The following is a 15461-nucleotide window of genomic DNA, read 5'->3' as shown; positions in this document are numbered from 1 at the left end:
AACACCTCCAAGAGATCTTAGTGCATGAATTTTTTCAGGGCTGGTGTGCAAGTTTCTAACACAAGAAACCTGAAGCAGAGTCCTACTTTCCATCTACATGCAACAGAGCACGAATGGCAAAGACAAGAGCAGAAGTTGCAAATTGCTTTAGAGAAGGAGCCCAGAGAGGTTAAGCAACTAGCCGAAGGTCAAACATGAGTTTACAAGTAGAACAAGAACTGACATAAAAAGTCCCGTATCTCCACATGCAGCCATGCCTATAGGCTCAGTTTTCCCCTAAGCAACCACAACAAGCAAAATAAAGTGCGTACAGCATTTTTATAAACTTTTATTCATTAAACCTCGAGACTCCATGAAAAGTATTATTTAACAAACAGGGAGAAAGAATCATCTTATTTTTCTCTGTGCGTTTAATAAAAGTATTTTGTGCACATGATGCAATGCATACTTAAGTAAGCATCAGAAACCAACTCACTCTTCCCTTCCTTAGTCAATCTGAAAGAACATCTTTATGGCCACACAACAAGATAACGCTGGAGCTGACATTAATGCAGAGCAGTTTAACTCACACACATATCTGACCACCTGACCATGCTATATTTTTAAATAACTGTCTACGTGAAGTGACTATGGAGTAAGTCACATGAAAAGAGACAAAGGGAAGAACAAATAAATCTTAACAGAATCCACATAATTCTAGGTCTAAAACAGTGAAGAGAGACTTATGAAACATCAGCACTCAAAAATGGAAGGTATGATATGCTCCAGGTATTTTAAAGACTTTCTCAGAAGCCTTCCCTCACTCTTATCAGCACTTGATGATTTTACTTGAGAAGAAAACTTCTTATTTTACTTTTTGAGGAAACCATAAATGAGTAGTAATAAAAATACGTAAGATGCAAACATAAATGTACACACTGACCAGATCCATCATCTTGAGTCCTTCCAATAGCTTACAATTCCTGTTCTTTAGCCTGTGGGCCTCATCGATGACTACACAACGCCATGGAATGTTGCGCAGCTCCGGGCAGTCAGTCAAGATCATTTCAAATGTTGTGATAATGGCATGGAACTTGTAGGATCCCTTTATCACACGACCCTAAAAAGAACAGCAAAAGTTTAAGTAAAGTTCCTGGCATGGAAACATGTACATTTGTTTCATCTTCAAAATTAATTCTTTAAAAGTACAGAACAGTCCAATGGCCAAGGCGCTGAATGAAGTAAATGTAGTCACTATTGCTGACTCAGTGAGGGAATACAAATGTTTACTACTTGCTTCATGTTAGCTATGCTTTTAATTCTGTAAAAAGGCCCCCAAAATCCCTGCATATACATTACAAAGATGTTATACAAGTATTTCAGTTGTAATTCATGTGGATTATACTAACGCCATGATGCATTAATGCACTGCTGCAGCACTCAAAATAAGCTTTTCCAACTCTGTCAAGAGAATTTTCTTTAAATCAAAGGTATGGGACAGTCCTCCCAAACAATCCAAACAAGCCATAAGTACATTACGTCTTCATATTTACAACTATTAGAATATTTGGCTCCAAATAAACAGTATTTTTTTTTCCCAGTGGACATCTCTGCATATGTTTCCTGGGTATTTTTGTAAATTTGTGTTAACGAATGTGCAACAGGATGATTTACTTGACGTCTGGCACCACACTCACTATTTCATTAGTTGAGAGTCTTATTTTCATGGCTGAAACTAAGACTCTGCTGCAAATAAACCCTACCCTAAATAAACTTTACTGAAGATCATGGAATAAACATCTTTCTGACATTATGCCATATTTCTTCCCAATGTTGTTCAAAGAAAAATGTAACTTGGTATCTCTAGTGTCACCAGGTCTGCACAGAAACACACTCTCACTAAGGATGGGCCTCACACAACTTCAAAGCCATCCTATGTTTTCAAAGCAGGACTGTGTCATGGGTGGTGTACTGAATACATTCCAAAAGAAACAGGTATTTTACAGTAAGGTGACCATTTCTTTCTTCAAACGTGCAAGTCTGAATCCTTTCACAAATGACCTGCATATAATCCTCTCCAAACTGTGGGGATCAGGACTGGCTAGTGACTCCATAAAATGATTGGAAATCTGATACCCTGAACTCAGCATTAAATCTGACAGTGCGCATCAAGAGCGTTTCAGAGGAAGTAATGACCTGTTCAACAGTGCTTTCTTGTGGCAGTCCAGAAAAATTTATCTTAAGGAGAAAAAACTCATTACCTAACAAACAGCAGATGGAGATACACTAAGTGGGCAACTTAAATAGCCAGCAAATGCTGTAACCTCTTCATGAGCCAGATATCACTGAAAATACAAGACTGCAGCTCAGAAGATTCTCTCCAAGTAGTGAAAAACTCTTCCATGAGCAACCTAGTGACCGTAGGGCAAGTAATGCTCTCCAAAAATTATCACTGAATAAAGCAGTGCATCCAGTTGAAGCAAAAACTTGATTATATACTTAGAGCTGTCTAAATCTCAGATTAAAATATGCATAGCAGTCTTGCCACCAGCTGTACTGAAGAACAATAATGGTAAATCAAGCAGAAAGTCCCATGAGATCTCCAGGAGCTTTAGATGGTGAATGATGTTGTTCTTCACAGTTTCAGGTCTCCCAGACTTGGGGAAGTATGAGAAAGAACCCTAAATAATCCTGTGAATGTAATTTAAGAAATCTGAATGTAGAAGCTCTCAGGCAAGTGACCTAACAGCATTGTCATAGGTGAATTCATAGGCAACTAGGAAACAATTTATCCTGTTTCTCTCGTGTTAGAAACACAGGAATTTATATCCATTTACTCAGAGAAGTTCACCCATTTCAGGAAATCAATCTTCCTAATAGGTAGCAGTTTCTTATTCTGTTTAGAAAAGTCTTCTGGAAGCAACTCAATCAACAGAGATAGCCACAAGGTACAACAATTTCATATTAATATAAAAGTTAGGTTATGTTTTGAGGTATTACCTCTTAGCAGATACAAACTGAGAAGATCAACTGGATGTGTGGAAGAAGTGGACTTCTAAAAAGATGCACATTCCACCACTGGGAACTGTGAAAGATTATTATGGTCTTTTCCCCACCAACCTCAGGCTCCACTTCAAGGAACAAGAGAACAGATGCAAGAAATGTGCAAAATAACCAACTATAGCCAGAAGGCACCTGGAAAACTAAGTCACAGTGACTTTGTAAAATGGAATTTTACGTAATCTTTGGTGAAAGACAGAGTAGCTAGTGGTGAAATATGGCCTTAAACTGCTGCATACTAACCATCTGTTACAGAAATCTGAGGTAATCCTATGCTGATGACGTGTTCCCAGCTCAGTAGCTTCTCAGCAAGGTGGAAAACTATACAGGCAGGAAAATACTGTAAGCCAACACCCACTGAGCCCAAAAGGAATGAATCAGGCAAGCCAGAAAAAGTCCTTAACACGAACAGAACTGAGCTGAAATCAACCAAGGACAAGGTATTCTGTTTCTACATGAGTCAGGAGGTTTCTCTTTTTTAGTCCCCATTACACTGCAAAGTAAAATTTCCCTCACAGACTCAACTATTTTGCAGGGTTCTGTCATTAGTTTTATTTGACATATACAGTTTTCCTGATCTTACAACAGAACTCTTTCTCAGAGGTAGAACACTACAGAAAAGCAACTGGTCTATCTGATATTCCAATCAAGGAAGCCCCCCAGAAGGTCCTTTCAGTTATATGGCTCAAGAACATTCAGAACAGGCTTCCCTACATGACCCTTACAAGCAGTAGTGCCCGAAGGGATATTAGGGAATATTCTCTGGAAGTAGTTAGTGCTGAAGTCACAGCACTGCAGAAACGTATTTTGTTACTGACTACTCTCTAGCTTTTCACAACTTGACTCCGGTTACTGGTGTTGACTCTGACAAAACACTCTACTGCAGATGGGGCAGGCACTCCTTACACATGCTATCTCTTATTACGGCCCTTCAAAGCCACTCAGACTTCCTCAATTTTCAGCTGCCTTTGAGAAACAGCTCTGCTTGAGAGGCCTTTTTCCACATGAAGGCCAAAGAAGTCTAAGATGCTGATATCTGGGTTGAGGTGTTTGGCAAGAAATGATACTGGCAAAGCCAGCCTTCTTCCCCCATCGTACACCCGCTATGGTACTTTAGAGCATGCCAGACTGAGCGCTACATGGAGATTCTTTTTGTCAGAACATGAAGAGACTTTTTCCCCCCCATAATTTAGTTTCTACTATGTGTTATGCAGCTGACACAGTCTTAAAAAGAATGGAACATGTAAGCTGATTTCATGACACATCTAAGCTACCTGCCACCAAAAGGGTGAGTTCACTCCATTTCTCCTTTATCCCCAACCATGACAATTGTCTGATTCTCCTCTTAAGGCAGTTTAGGGAGCAAAGCTAGCAGAAAATGATTCATTTCTCTGCGCTATGAGTGCTTTATCATTACTCGCTAAGGGGTCAAATGATTGCCATGGTCATTGCAAGAGGCAAGTTAAGACTATAGCAACAGGGGGAAGAAAACTTTCTGTGGCTTCTTGCCTTAGATCCTTTTAGGTGCCTTTAGATCAGTGAAATGATGTTGCCAAAATAACACTAAATCTGCACAGTAAGGGGGATTTTTCTGATTACATCCCTTCAGGTTTCAAGCTACCTAACTGCTGCATTCTAAGGGAAAGAACATGCTGAGAACAAGCACCACTTAAATAATGAACAAATATGACTTTTAACACAGGAAAACATTTCAGTAGAGACAGTATTTGTATAAACACAAATTTCCGAATTTGGTATCACATATTGATCTCTGGTAAGAAATAATTTTAAAACCAGAAGTACAAATCAATTCCAGTTTATTTGTGTATTATACATCTAAGCAAGAAGCTAACTGTGATTATTATCCTAAGGAATAACAGGCATTAGACCTCAGTGTAGCAACTGTTATTCAAATCAACACTCTTTAACAATAGCATATATGATTTTGATTTGAAAGTTTCTCTGATAAATTGCTGGGAAAATGGTTATTTTCTAGGCCAAACAGATGTAACTTCCAACTACTATAAATTACTACGTGTTTTTTCTACTATATATAAATATATAGTCTGTTTGCCTTAATGGCATGTCAAGTTGTGCCCCAGTCATCACCTTCAAAACAGTTCTTAATTAGTTCTTTCCCTGTAATAGCATGTTTTCTATCCAGCAACCTCCCCCCTAGCTTTGCTCCAAGGCTCCAGTTTTTCAACGCTCTGCAGACAGGAAGTGAGTATTAGGCAGAACTGGACTACCACCCCATTACTGACAAAGAGAAGAATGCTGTGACTTTTCTACTCTTTAATAAACATTTCTTTCCTCCTACACACTTGCACTACACTAGCCCATTTAACCACAGTCTCACAGTACAAACTCATGTTTAACTGGTCATCATGTGTCATGACATGAAGGGATCTGCATTTGTCTTACAGCCTTCCCAGAACCAAGCTCTCCCTACTCCTCATAGCTCTCCTCCACTCCTCATCCACAGATAGCCCTATATTTAGCTATTCTGAGTGTTGTTAGCTTGGATCCAATTTATTAAGTAACACAGCTTACTCTGTATCTGCAAACTGTCTTAATTATTTACCACTCTCCCCATCTTTGTGTCATTTGAAAACTTCCACAGTAATGATTTTATGTTTTCTTTCAGGTCATTGATAAAAGTGTTATACAGCTCATGGACACGAACCAATCCCTTAAGAACTAAGCTGGAAATGCAAATCATTTCTCATTTACAATTACATCAAGAAATATCAGTTAGCCAGTTTTAAATCCACTTAATGTGTGCCATATTGATTTTATATCATACTAGTTTATTAATCAAAATATCCAGCAGCATAAAATCAAATGCTTTACAGAAAATCTAAATGTATAAATTCACCACTATCACTTCTTTAAGCTCAGCTGGAAATAACACTCCATAATATATCAAATCTAAGTGAGGAAGACTATGTTGATTTGAAACAATATTCAATGTACATGCATTATTTTCCCCCTGTCCTGTTTAATTACCTTTGGTAAAGCCATGCATATAAGTGCAGAGACTGTTCTTTATAGCTCTAGTTTTCCAAATAATCCTACCCCAATTTTTTCCTGTACCTGCTTTCCTTCTCTCAGAAGAACTATTCGACCCAAGCACAGTAACACAGATTCAAAATACATCTGATACATAAAACTTGAAAAAGAAACACCAACAAGTTTAATTTCTGCAAGCTAGTCTTTTCCTGGAATGGTGTAGGCAAAGACTGTTTTTTACGCTTAGGTCCAACTACAATAGTTTCTCCATTAAGAATCCTTTCTGTCAGCTCTCCTCAGGAATGCAAAGCAATAAAAACCTTGCACGAAACAATGAAATCCTGAACAAGCATTGCACCAACAATTCTTGGTCCCCCTTCTGTTTCCAGCCTATCTCTTGGCTACTAACAAAAAGTACTCTCTTTACTAATTCACTATTAGCTAAAGCCAATATATCAGTACAACAAACCAAATCAGTGCTTAGATTAATAAACAACAGTAAGGCACATACAACAAAAAGAAAAAAAAAAAAGAAGAGCTTTTACCTGTGGATCTTTGAAATACATTTCATACAACTGAATGGTCCGCCGGCTTGCCTGACTCCCATGATACACAACCACATTCAATTCTGTCCAGGTGCGGAACTCCCTTTCCCAGTTGGGAATTGTGGACAACGGTGCAATAACCAAGAAAGGACCATGGATTCCTTTCAAATATATCTCATAGAGAAACGTAATGGACTGGATAGTCTTTCCCAACCCCATTTCATCTGCTAAAATGCAGTTTCGCCTGAAAACAATAATAAAACCAGTCTGAATGATTTCTTCATAACTTAAAACATAGAAAAGCAGTAAGGAGCTCAACTGACTAAACCAGAAACTTTTGAGAATAGCAAGTTTACACTGAAAAGACATCATAATCTTCTTGCATTTTAAATAAATGTTATAATTTGTGATGCAATAAGCATGGATATATCCATTTTATGTACCTCTCAAGTTCACAAGGGAGAGAAAGGGGCAGCAAGGGTGTGCATGAACACATACACATGCAAAAGCATTTGCCAGAAGAATCTGACATATTCATGTTTAATACAAGATTATGTTATCCACCCAAAATTAGTTTCTGTATCACTCCTGCAGCAAAAAATGAGACATGTAAATAATTCTAAAACCTCACTTTCGAAGATTACTTTATAAGGCTATTGTTTCAAAAGGAGGATTCTTTGCAATTGTTTCCGAGCTTTACCAAAGCAGAATTCAGCAGTAAGCAGTATTTTACGTACGTGTTGTACCAATTGAAAAGAAGCCAGTTTACTCCCTCCAACTGGTATTCCCTGAGTTTGTTATTGTTTTTATACTCCCTGGAACTCTCCGATTTCTTCCAGTCATCGGCAGGAGGTCGCTCCTGTTTCAAATACAGCAAATCCCATTAGTGGTTTCTGAAAGACCACATTACTTTACTATTTTCAAATAAAATCCTCTATACTGAGCCAATTCTTACCACACGCTCCGTTTCTGGCTCCCTAGACATCAGTTTCTCAAATTCTTCAATCTTAGCTTGGTCAATGTCTTGCTTGAGCTCCCAAGTGCTGTCTTCATAAGGAAGTGAACACCATTTCACCAGATAATGTGTTACAGGCTTTGTTAAGACAAAAAATAAGATTACATCACAATTTAGAAAGAATAAAAGTGTAACCATTTTGACAGGAGACCTGCAGGCTAGATAAAATTCAAACAGCTTTACCAGACCTGAATGTCTGAATCAGCCAAAAGGATAAGAAAACAGTAGGCTGACACCTTGACAACCTAACGAAGTAAGATCAGAACACAGGGAATGCAAGTTTACAATCAACAAAAGCACAACACTAGAACTGAAATTGCTAAGGCTAGAATAAAAACGTATAAGTAAACCAATATTCATTTTCCAACTGTTACAATTTCTGTGTTTACCACATATTTTAACAATCAACTATTTTTTCTTATAAAGTGTCATAAGAATCTTCCCAGCAGGCAACCCAACCACCACCATTCATTGACAGAGCATTATGGAAACGCTGTCAGTAAAGCCTTCTATTCAACAATGGCCAAAGAAGAATCTGCTGGGAGACAAAGTGATCTTGATCTGCAGAACAAGTCATTAAAAAGTAAGAAATATTGAATTCAGGACCTCTTCTGCCACAGGTAGTCTAAACAATGTCTAATCTACTATGACATTGAGCTAAGATTCTTGCAATTTTCATTTAAATGCTGTATTACCTGTACGGACAATCATATTTCTACAGTATTAAGTACCACCGTAGGCCTATATATTAGAGGATTTTGGTGGTGGTGGTGTGGTGGGTTGTTTTGTCAGTTTTCAAATATAGGTGACATAAGTTTAGAATTCTCACTTAACCCCTTTTATTTTAAGGAAACTGCTGTACTAGCCAATGTTATCTCAAACATGTCCATTTTCTACACACGTATACCCTGGTGGCTTCTTAAGTGTTCCAATATATTCACATTTCTAAAAAAAAAAAAAAAAAATCCAGCCATAATGACCATATGACTACAACTGCACTAGAAGTTTTATTTACCTCTCCGTTATCATCTGTGCTACGTGAAAAATCCAGGATTCGATCAACTTCGACGTAATCTGGATTAAAAAGCTCATCATCAATCTGTTCAAGAAGGCAAAAAATAGGAAAGATATCTCTATTAGCCCTTCCTGAGAGGAAAAATTATTATATATTTCACCAGGCAATAATATTTTGGGTCACAGTGACACAGAATTTATATTTGGCAAACTTCAACATGTTAATTGAAATGCTACAATTCAGCAAGATCATTCCCCGTGAGGGAATCAGACTTCTCAGACTTTGTTAACTGGGCCTCTTAATTACTGTGTGAAACCTTTTACTGTGAGAGAATGTTTAAGAATATTTTAAATGAAGTGTGAAATTACAATTCACTAATGAGCAATCGAAAGGGCTTATGGCATGCAATGCATTTAGCATTCTTGAAAACTACAGCTTGCAATAAAGAAATTAGAGCCTTGTACACTAAGTGCCTTTGGATTATTTTAACTACAGGAACTGTCTAACTGCTTTATAAGCAAGATTCAAAGACTATTATTTCAAAAACACAGAAAACACTGCATGCATACACAGCGTCTCAAAAAAAAAAAATCATGACTTGTTATGTTCCGTCTTCTCCCTTCAACAACTTACAGGATTCTCTTGTGTACTAAAGTGTTGTGCTTCTTTTTATACTTTAAAGATCCTCTTCAATAGAAAAGGCAGGCAAGAGTACTAAAGACTGTACATTTTGATAGCTTTTTCTAAAACAAGAGCAAATTCCAAGTATTTACAATAACTTGTATCCGTTTGGAAACAGATTTTAAAAACAAATACAGAAATAAGAAAGAATTCCATGCATCCCTACCCAGAACAGATGGAAGCTTGTAATTTACAGGTTTTGTTCAGCTCTAACTACATAGTAAATATAAATAAACAAATACAGTAGCACATGAACCTGTTGTGTTAGGGTTTTTTCCTCAAAAGACCACATTTTACTCAAAGGAAAGCTTTCAGAGACAAAGCAGCAAATCTGGTCTTTTATTGACAGGACCCCTGCCACACTACTGCTTATGGCTCTAAGTGAAATTAAATTGATGATAAAAAGCTTAGAATCCCTAGTGAGCAGCAGTCCATAACACAGAAAAATGTGATGCATTTTTCTGGCATAATCAGCTCCTGAGAAAAGAGAGCTGCTACTGATTCAGTAAGAGTCATGCTTACAGAGCAAAACCCCACTCACTTTAAGGAAAAAAAATACAGTGAAAAGTATACAGTCAGGACAGATCACTTGAGATTCATAAACCTGCAAGACTTGGATAAAGAATGGTTATACTTTATATCAGAATAAATGCTACTAGTACATCACACAGCCATTAAAAATCTTCTGCCTTTATAAAGAGCAAGAATTCGTAAGAATATTCCTTAAATAAAAGAAAGAACGAAAGAAATCATACTTCTGAAAGGAATTTGTTCTGGCCCTGTTTTGCCTTAAACCGCTTTATCTTCTGCTGAATTCTCTTGTCTTTGTCCAGCTCTTCTACAGATGCCCACTGACAATGGAGGTAAGAACTAAAAGATGAAACAGAAAATCTTACTCAAAACTATGCTTCCATTGCATCCTTTATGTATGCCACTAGTATACTTCCAGCACACTGTAGTGCCATGCTTGGAAAACTGGACTCTATCTTCTTCATCATACAGGTTATTAACAAATAATCTTTATGGGAAATAAGTATACTTACTGATGGCAAATGTTGTCAATAAATAAAAACAACTCCCACTCGCAACTTAAATACATGCCCCATACACACAGTGTTTGGCACAAAGCTAAGATGATTTTTATTGGGCATACTCAAAACATAATTATTATACAAGACATTTATCATCAATGTCATTATCTGAAATCATATTCTAGCAAAGAGCAGGGTTTTTAGAAGTTAAAGAAAATACTCAAATATTTTACATACTAAGATGTATATATATGATATACTGGCTTTTTGTGAGAACAGCATTGTAATTAAAAGTTACATATGGGTCAATTTTAACACTGAATAAAAGAAAAACCCTTTTAAATGTAGTTCCATGGTAATAATTCATCTTTAAGAAAACACAAAGAACAACATGTTTGCCAAAATGACTAGTCCCACTTTTATAAATTCAGAGTCTGTCACAAGTTATATTGCTAAGATGTCTAAGACATGAAGAGTTAATACAAAAACTACATGTCCATGTAATAAAACTAAAAAAAATCCCAGAAACTCACGAAACAAACAACCCCATAATTAATCTATTAAACATCATGCAATAATCAATATAGTGCAAAAGGTACAAAGGTGGCACCATATTTAAAGTGAAGTCTACCTGCAGTTAGCTGCAAGAAACTCACTTTAAACATATCTGTGTCTTGAACGGAAAATTTGCTAGAATTAAACAAGACATACTATTTTTCCGAAAGAAAAATTATCTTATCCAGCTGTGAAGTATCTTAATTTAAATACAGATTGCACTTCAGTTTCGGAGCCCAGAAGTGAAAGAACATGCTGTTCTCACCACTATTACATCCTGCTTATGGAGGGGCAGCTATCTGCTGGAATACTGCAAGCCATCTAGTTTGTTACCTTGGACATTTTGTTGCGCACGTATCTTGCTTTTGAAACAAGTTAAGGATTATTTTTGAGTATGCACACACAATACTTTATGGCTGCAGTTAGTTACACATATTCATACGTATGTGCTGCATGCATAATAAGCCTTTAAGTTTTTTAATAGCTGAGGATTTTTACCTACAGATTTCTTTCTGGAGAGAATACGAATTAGGAGGACACTATCAAACCCAGTACCACCAATGCAAGGATTACCCTGTTTATTTGCCACTGTTTTGTATTAAATATTAGAAATGTTTAAAGTTGAATAATAATAGATCACTACGAAAAATAGTTACTAAAAAGCATTAGGAAGTTACATGAACTTAAAAGACAGTAATGAAACCTGTAACTTTACTTACAAGTTTTTGTACTTTACATAGAATTCCTCTACTTCTACCTCCTCTCCATTCTCCATCTATAAGAAAAGAATTATTGAAAAGTGAATCAAACCACTACACAGCTCAATTCAGCTAATGATTAAAACTGACTGAAATATGGTCTGACTACAAAAAAAAGCAACTGATGACAGAATATGGTCCTCACATAGACAGAGGTGCAGGAAAGCCTTTGTCGGGAGAGGCCATGGGTAAGGAGTTTCCTCCAGCAGCTCACCCAAGTACATACTGCACTGCTTACTACAACTTCCAAGACATGAATCATTTGAACTCCTCCCTAACCACATGCAGCTTCATTCACAACCTCACCCCAAACCTGGCTTTCTGCCAAACCCACAGTGTTAAGTAGAAGCCAAGTGTACCATTTTCTCAGGCAGCAGCCAATTAGCAACTGCACTCCTGAATGCCATATGTATTATTTTTGGCCGGCTCATGGCAACTTTACATTGTGGGTTTTGTAATGTTTTAAAAAAAAGAATTTTAAAGGGGGTTTATTCCTCCATATAGTTAATAACTCCAAACAAGAAGCCATATAAAACTAAACCTTATACCTCTGCTAGAATTTTAGTGCATCAGTGTTCATGGCTTTAGTTTTACTCAATGGTGCAATTAAATTCACTCAGGCAAGATGTCTCACATACAGAGCAGCCAAATTAAATTAACACCCGAAAACTACATTTAAAGCAAGGTTAAAGTTGTGATATAAACCAGCAAAACCAAGGGCATTCACTGCTAAGGGTTGAGACTACCCTTAACTCATCCCTAGTGCCAAAGTATTGCATAACATATGGCATGTAATACTTTGTTGAATTACTCCTGAACCCAGCCACAGGACAAACTAAGGACAGTGCACCAGGCACACGTTTAGAATTCAGTTTATGTCACAACATTAACGGTTTGTGTTTGCTAATGAACTTTGGAACAATTTTAAACAGAAGAGGATTTTCTGCTTTACAGACTTCATCAGGGATAACATCATCTGTAAGAAATAACTGTATGTAGTGCTAAACAGACAAAACTCTTCACCCCTGTGTAAGCCCACACCCTCCATCCTTTTTATATAAAGAAATAAAAAAATATAAATAAGAGATACTACTCTGAAACTAGAGACTGAATTGCCATTGTCTCTCAAAAGAATAAAACAACAGTAGCAGCTGCATTAAACTCTGGTCTAGCAGAGTAAAGAAAAAGTTAATGCGTTCCTAATCCCTGATTTCCACAGTATTTCTTCTCTTCCAGACTAGCAAGGGATTTTATCATTTCAGTGTCTGTGTCACTCCAGTACAGTCTGCTTGTGTTCCTTTTGGGAAGGGCAACACCAGCTTCCACCTAGCTCTCTCTGAAGAAATGGAAGAGATGGTTCTCCCGGCATACTTCTTGATCCTCCTGAATCCTCTGTTGAAGAAGATAAACTATCCCTTAACCCTAAGCAGACAAGAAGCTTCTCTGTCACTTACAAAGCTACTGTCAAAAGGAGGAGTTTGAAGACAATCAGAATTTTTTTATAAATGAAAGATTTAAAAGGGAGTATTTCTCAATAAGGTATTCACATTTAGAGGTCAAACTGTATTAAAAAAAGTATTAAAAAAAAGGAGAACCTATTATCTGAATCTCCTAGCTAGCCTGAGGCAATACCACTCTTTAACAAAGTCATCCCTAATCTTAAGACATTAACTTTTTTATTTTCTGAAATGTATTATGGCCAAGTCTCTTTGATTAGTTTTAAATCAGAATCCTTTGAGATACATCAATCTTACAATGACAACATGGTTAAACACCTTTACACAAAGGTTTCGTATTAGCCAATTTAGCTCCCCTCAAGAGCATTTCAGTCAAGTGTATTTTCTGTCAACTGCCAACTTAATAATAATTTACAATGTAAATCTTGATAAATCCTGTAACCCTCATGAGTAAAATGTACTTTTGTATTGTCTGATGGGTAATAACTGGTCTGCGTTATTATACGGTCTACGAGCGTGCACTGTGCATCAAAGATTCACCTAAATACAAATTAATTCTCAAAAAAGTCTTTATAAAATCTTACTCTGGCATTCACAATTGTGGTCAGATAAAAAGGATAATCTAATCAAGTTACAATCACCAGCACTCAAATAGAGCTTAACAATACATCAGTTCAGGATACATGAGACAAATGCTTCTGCCTTTGACACCACCGTCTAATACCCACTACACAGACACTGACACTAACCAGGTAAAAAGGTGAGATAGGAAATTTATGTAAAATTTGTCCAAAACTTTTTATGTAAACATCCTAAATTAGTGCATGGCAGACTTGCGCAATGCAGGACACTTCAACTTGTCACTGCCCAGGTGCAACCATAACTGACAATCTGATCCACTGTCTCTGCAGGTAACTGAAGGTACTTAAAAGAGCACACAATCTTGCACTGCCACGGCCACAGAAGTGATACAGTAATACCTGCTAATGCAAAAGTTATTTCAGCAAGCCGCTTACGTGCAGAGAAAACAGCAAGCTTAAAGCACAGAGCAAGAAACACAGAAATATCAACCGCTAGAAAAATAGAAGCCAGAACACATTAATTACAGATGCAAAGCAACACATAAAAAGCAAATAACCTCAACTGATACACAGCACTAGATTGTAAACTAATCAGTACGTGGGTGAAATGCTGGCGTTTGAAGATGGGCTGAGAAAACTGGGGCTGTTCAGCCTGGAGAAGAAAAGCTGCGTGGAGGACTCATAGCAGCCTTCTAGTATCTGAAGGGGGCCTACAAGGATGCCGGAGAGGGAATCTTCATCAGGGACTGTAGCGACAGAGCAAGGGGTAACAGGTTCAAACTTAAAACAGGGGAGCTCAGGTTAGATATAAGGAAGAAGCTCTTTACTGTGAGGGTGGTGAGGCACTGGAATACATTCCCCAATTAGGTTGCGAATGCTCCATCCCCGCCAGCGTTCAAGGCCAGGCTGGACAGAGCCTCGGGTGACATGGTTTAGTGTGAGGCGTCCCTGCCCATGGCAGGGGGGTTGGAGCTAGATGATTTTAAGGTCCTTTCCAACCTAAATCATTCCATAATTCTATGGTTTGTATATAAGTTCACTTAGACCTAATTCTCACCATGTATGGGCAGGCAGAAAGAGAAATTCAGATGTGTAAACATGCAGTTATAATGCTCTACTTACTCCACATCTTTCTATAATATGTGCTAGCTTTTGCTGAACAGCATGTTTGATGCTGAACAGCATAAAATGTTTGGTTCCAGACATTCCTTTTTAAAGTTAAGGAGCAGAAATTCAAAGGGGTCTGAAGTTGGCCAAGAAAATAACCAGAAAAATTAGAAATTTCCACATGCAAACTGAAGATGTCAGGACAGTGATGGTTTGGAAAGAGCGATACATGTATTTAACACTTTCTGCAAGAGGGAAGAGCATTCAACAGAATTGAAATCTCTATATTAAAAGCAACAGGGAAAGACATTGTCTCTTGCACTTCAAACATGAATTAAAGTAATCTCTACCTCTTATTCTATACACTTCAAAAATGGTTGCAAGCACAGTGCTGTATCCTATCTGCCAAATCCAATCCAGACTAGGGCTATTTCTGAGAAAACCAGCATAATTTCACGATACGAAAAGCGTATTCACTATCTGATGTCCTTTACTCGAATGCAACATCTTTGTTACAACCTAATCCACTGAAAGGTTTCCTAGTGAAGCCTTTCCTCATGTTTATTTTACAGACCAGTCCTGATCGCAGCAGTTTTACTTTGATTAGTAATCTAACAACCAGGGTTTTGATGACGTTAGTAAGAGTATAAAAGACCTTTAATAAA

At 37.3% G+C, this 15461-nt stretch overlaps 1 protein-coding gene across 7 annotated transcripts in view; it reads right to left on the bottom strand.

Moving 5' to 3' along the window:
- Positions 1-15461, bottom strand: part of CHD7 (chromodomain helicase DNA binding protein 7) — a 131784-nt gene that overhangs the window by 28436 nt on the left and 87887 nt on the right. For all 7 annotated transcript variants that reach the window (XM_065668337.1, XM_065668338.1, XM_065668336.1 and 4 more), the window contains 7 exons: positions 11613-11668; positions 10063-10177; positions 8627-8710; positions 7552-7689; positions 7334-7455; positions 6597-6840; positions 923-1099 (listed from right to left, as the gene is read on the bottom strand). In XM_065668337.1, coding sequence (XP_065524409.1) covers positions 923-1099; positions 6597-6840; positions 7334-7455; positions 7552-7689; positions 8627-8710; positions 10063-10177; positions 11613-11668 — 936 coding nt within the window. The remainder of the gene's footprint in view (positions 1-922; positions 1100-6596; positions 6841-7333; positions 7456-7551; positions 7690-8626; positions 8711-10062; positions 10178-11612; positions 11669-15461) is intronic.

The sequence above is a fragment of the Lathamus discolor genome, chromosome 2 (genome assembly GCF_037157495.1).
Source record: "Lathamus discolor isolate bLatDis1 chromosome 2, bLatDis1.hap1, whole genome shotgun sequence".
Classification (NCBI taxonomy): Eukaryota; Metazoa; Chordata; class Aves; order Psittaciformes; family Psittacidae; genus Lathamus; species Lathamus discolor.
This window is presented reverse-complemented; position numbering and strand designations above follow the sequence as displayed.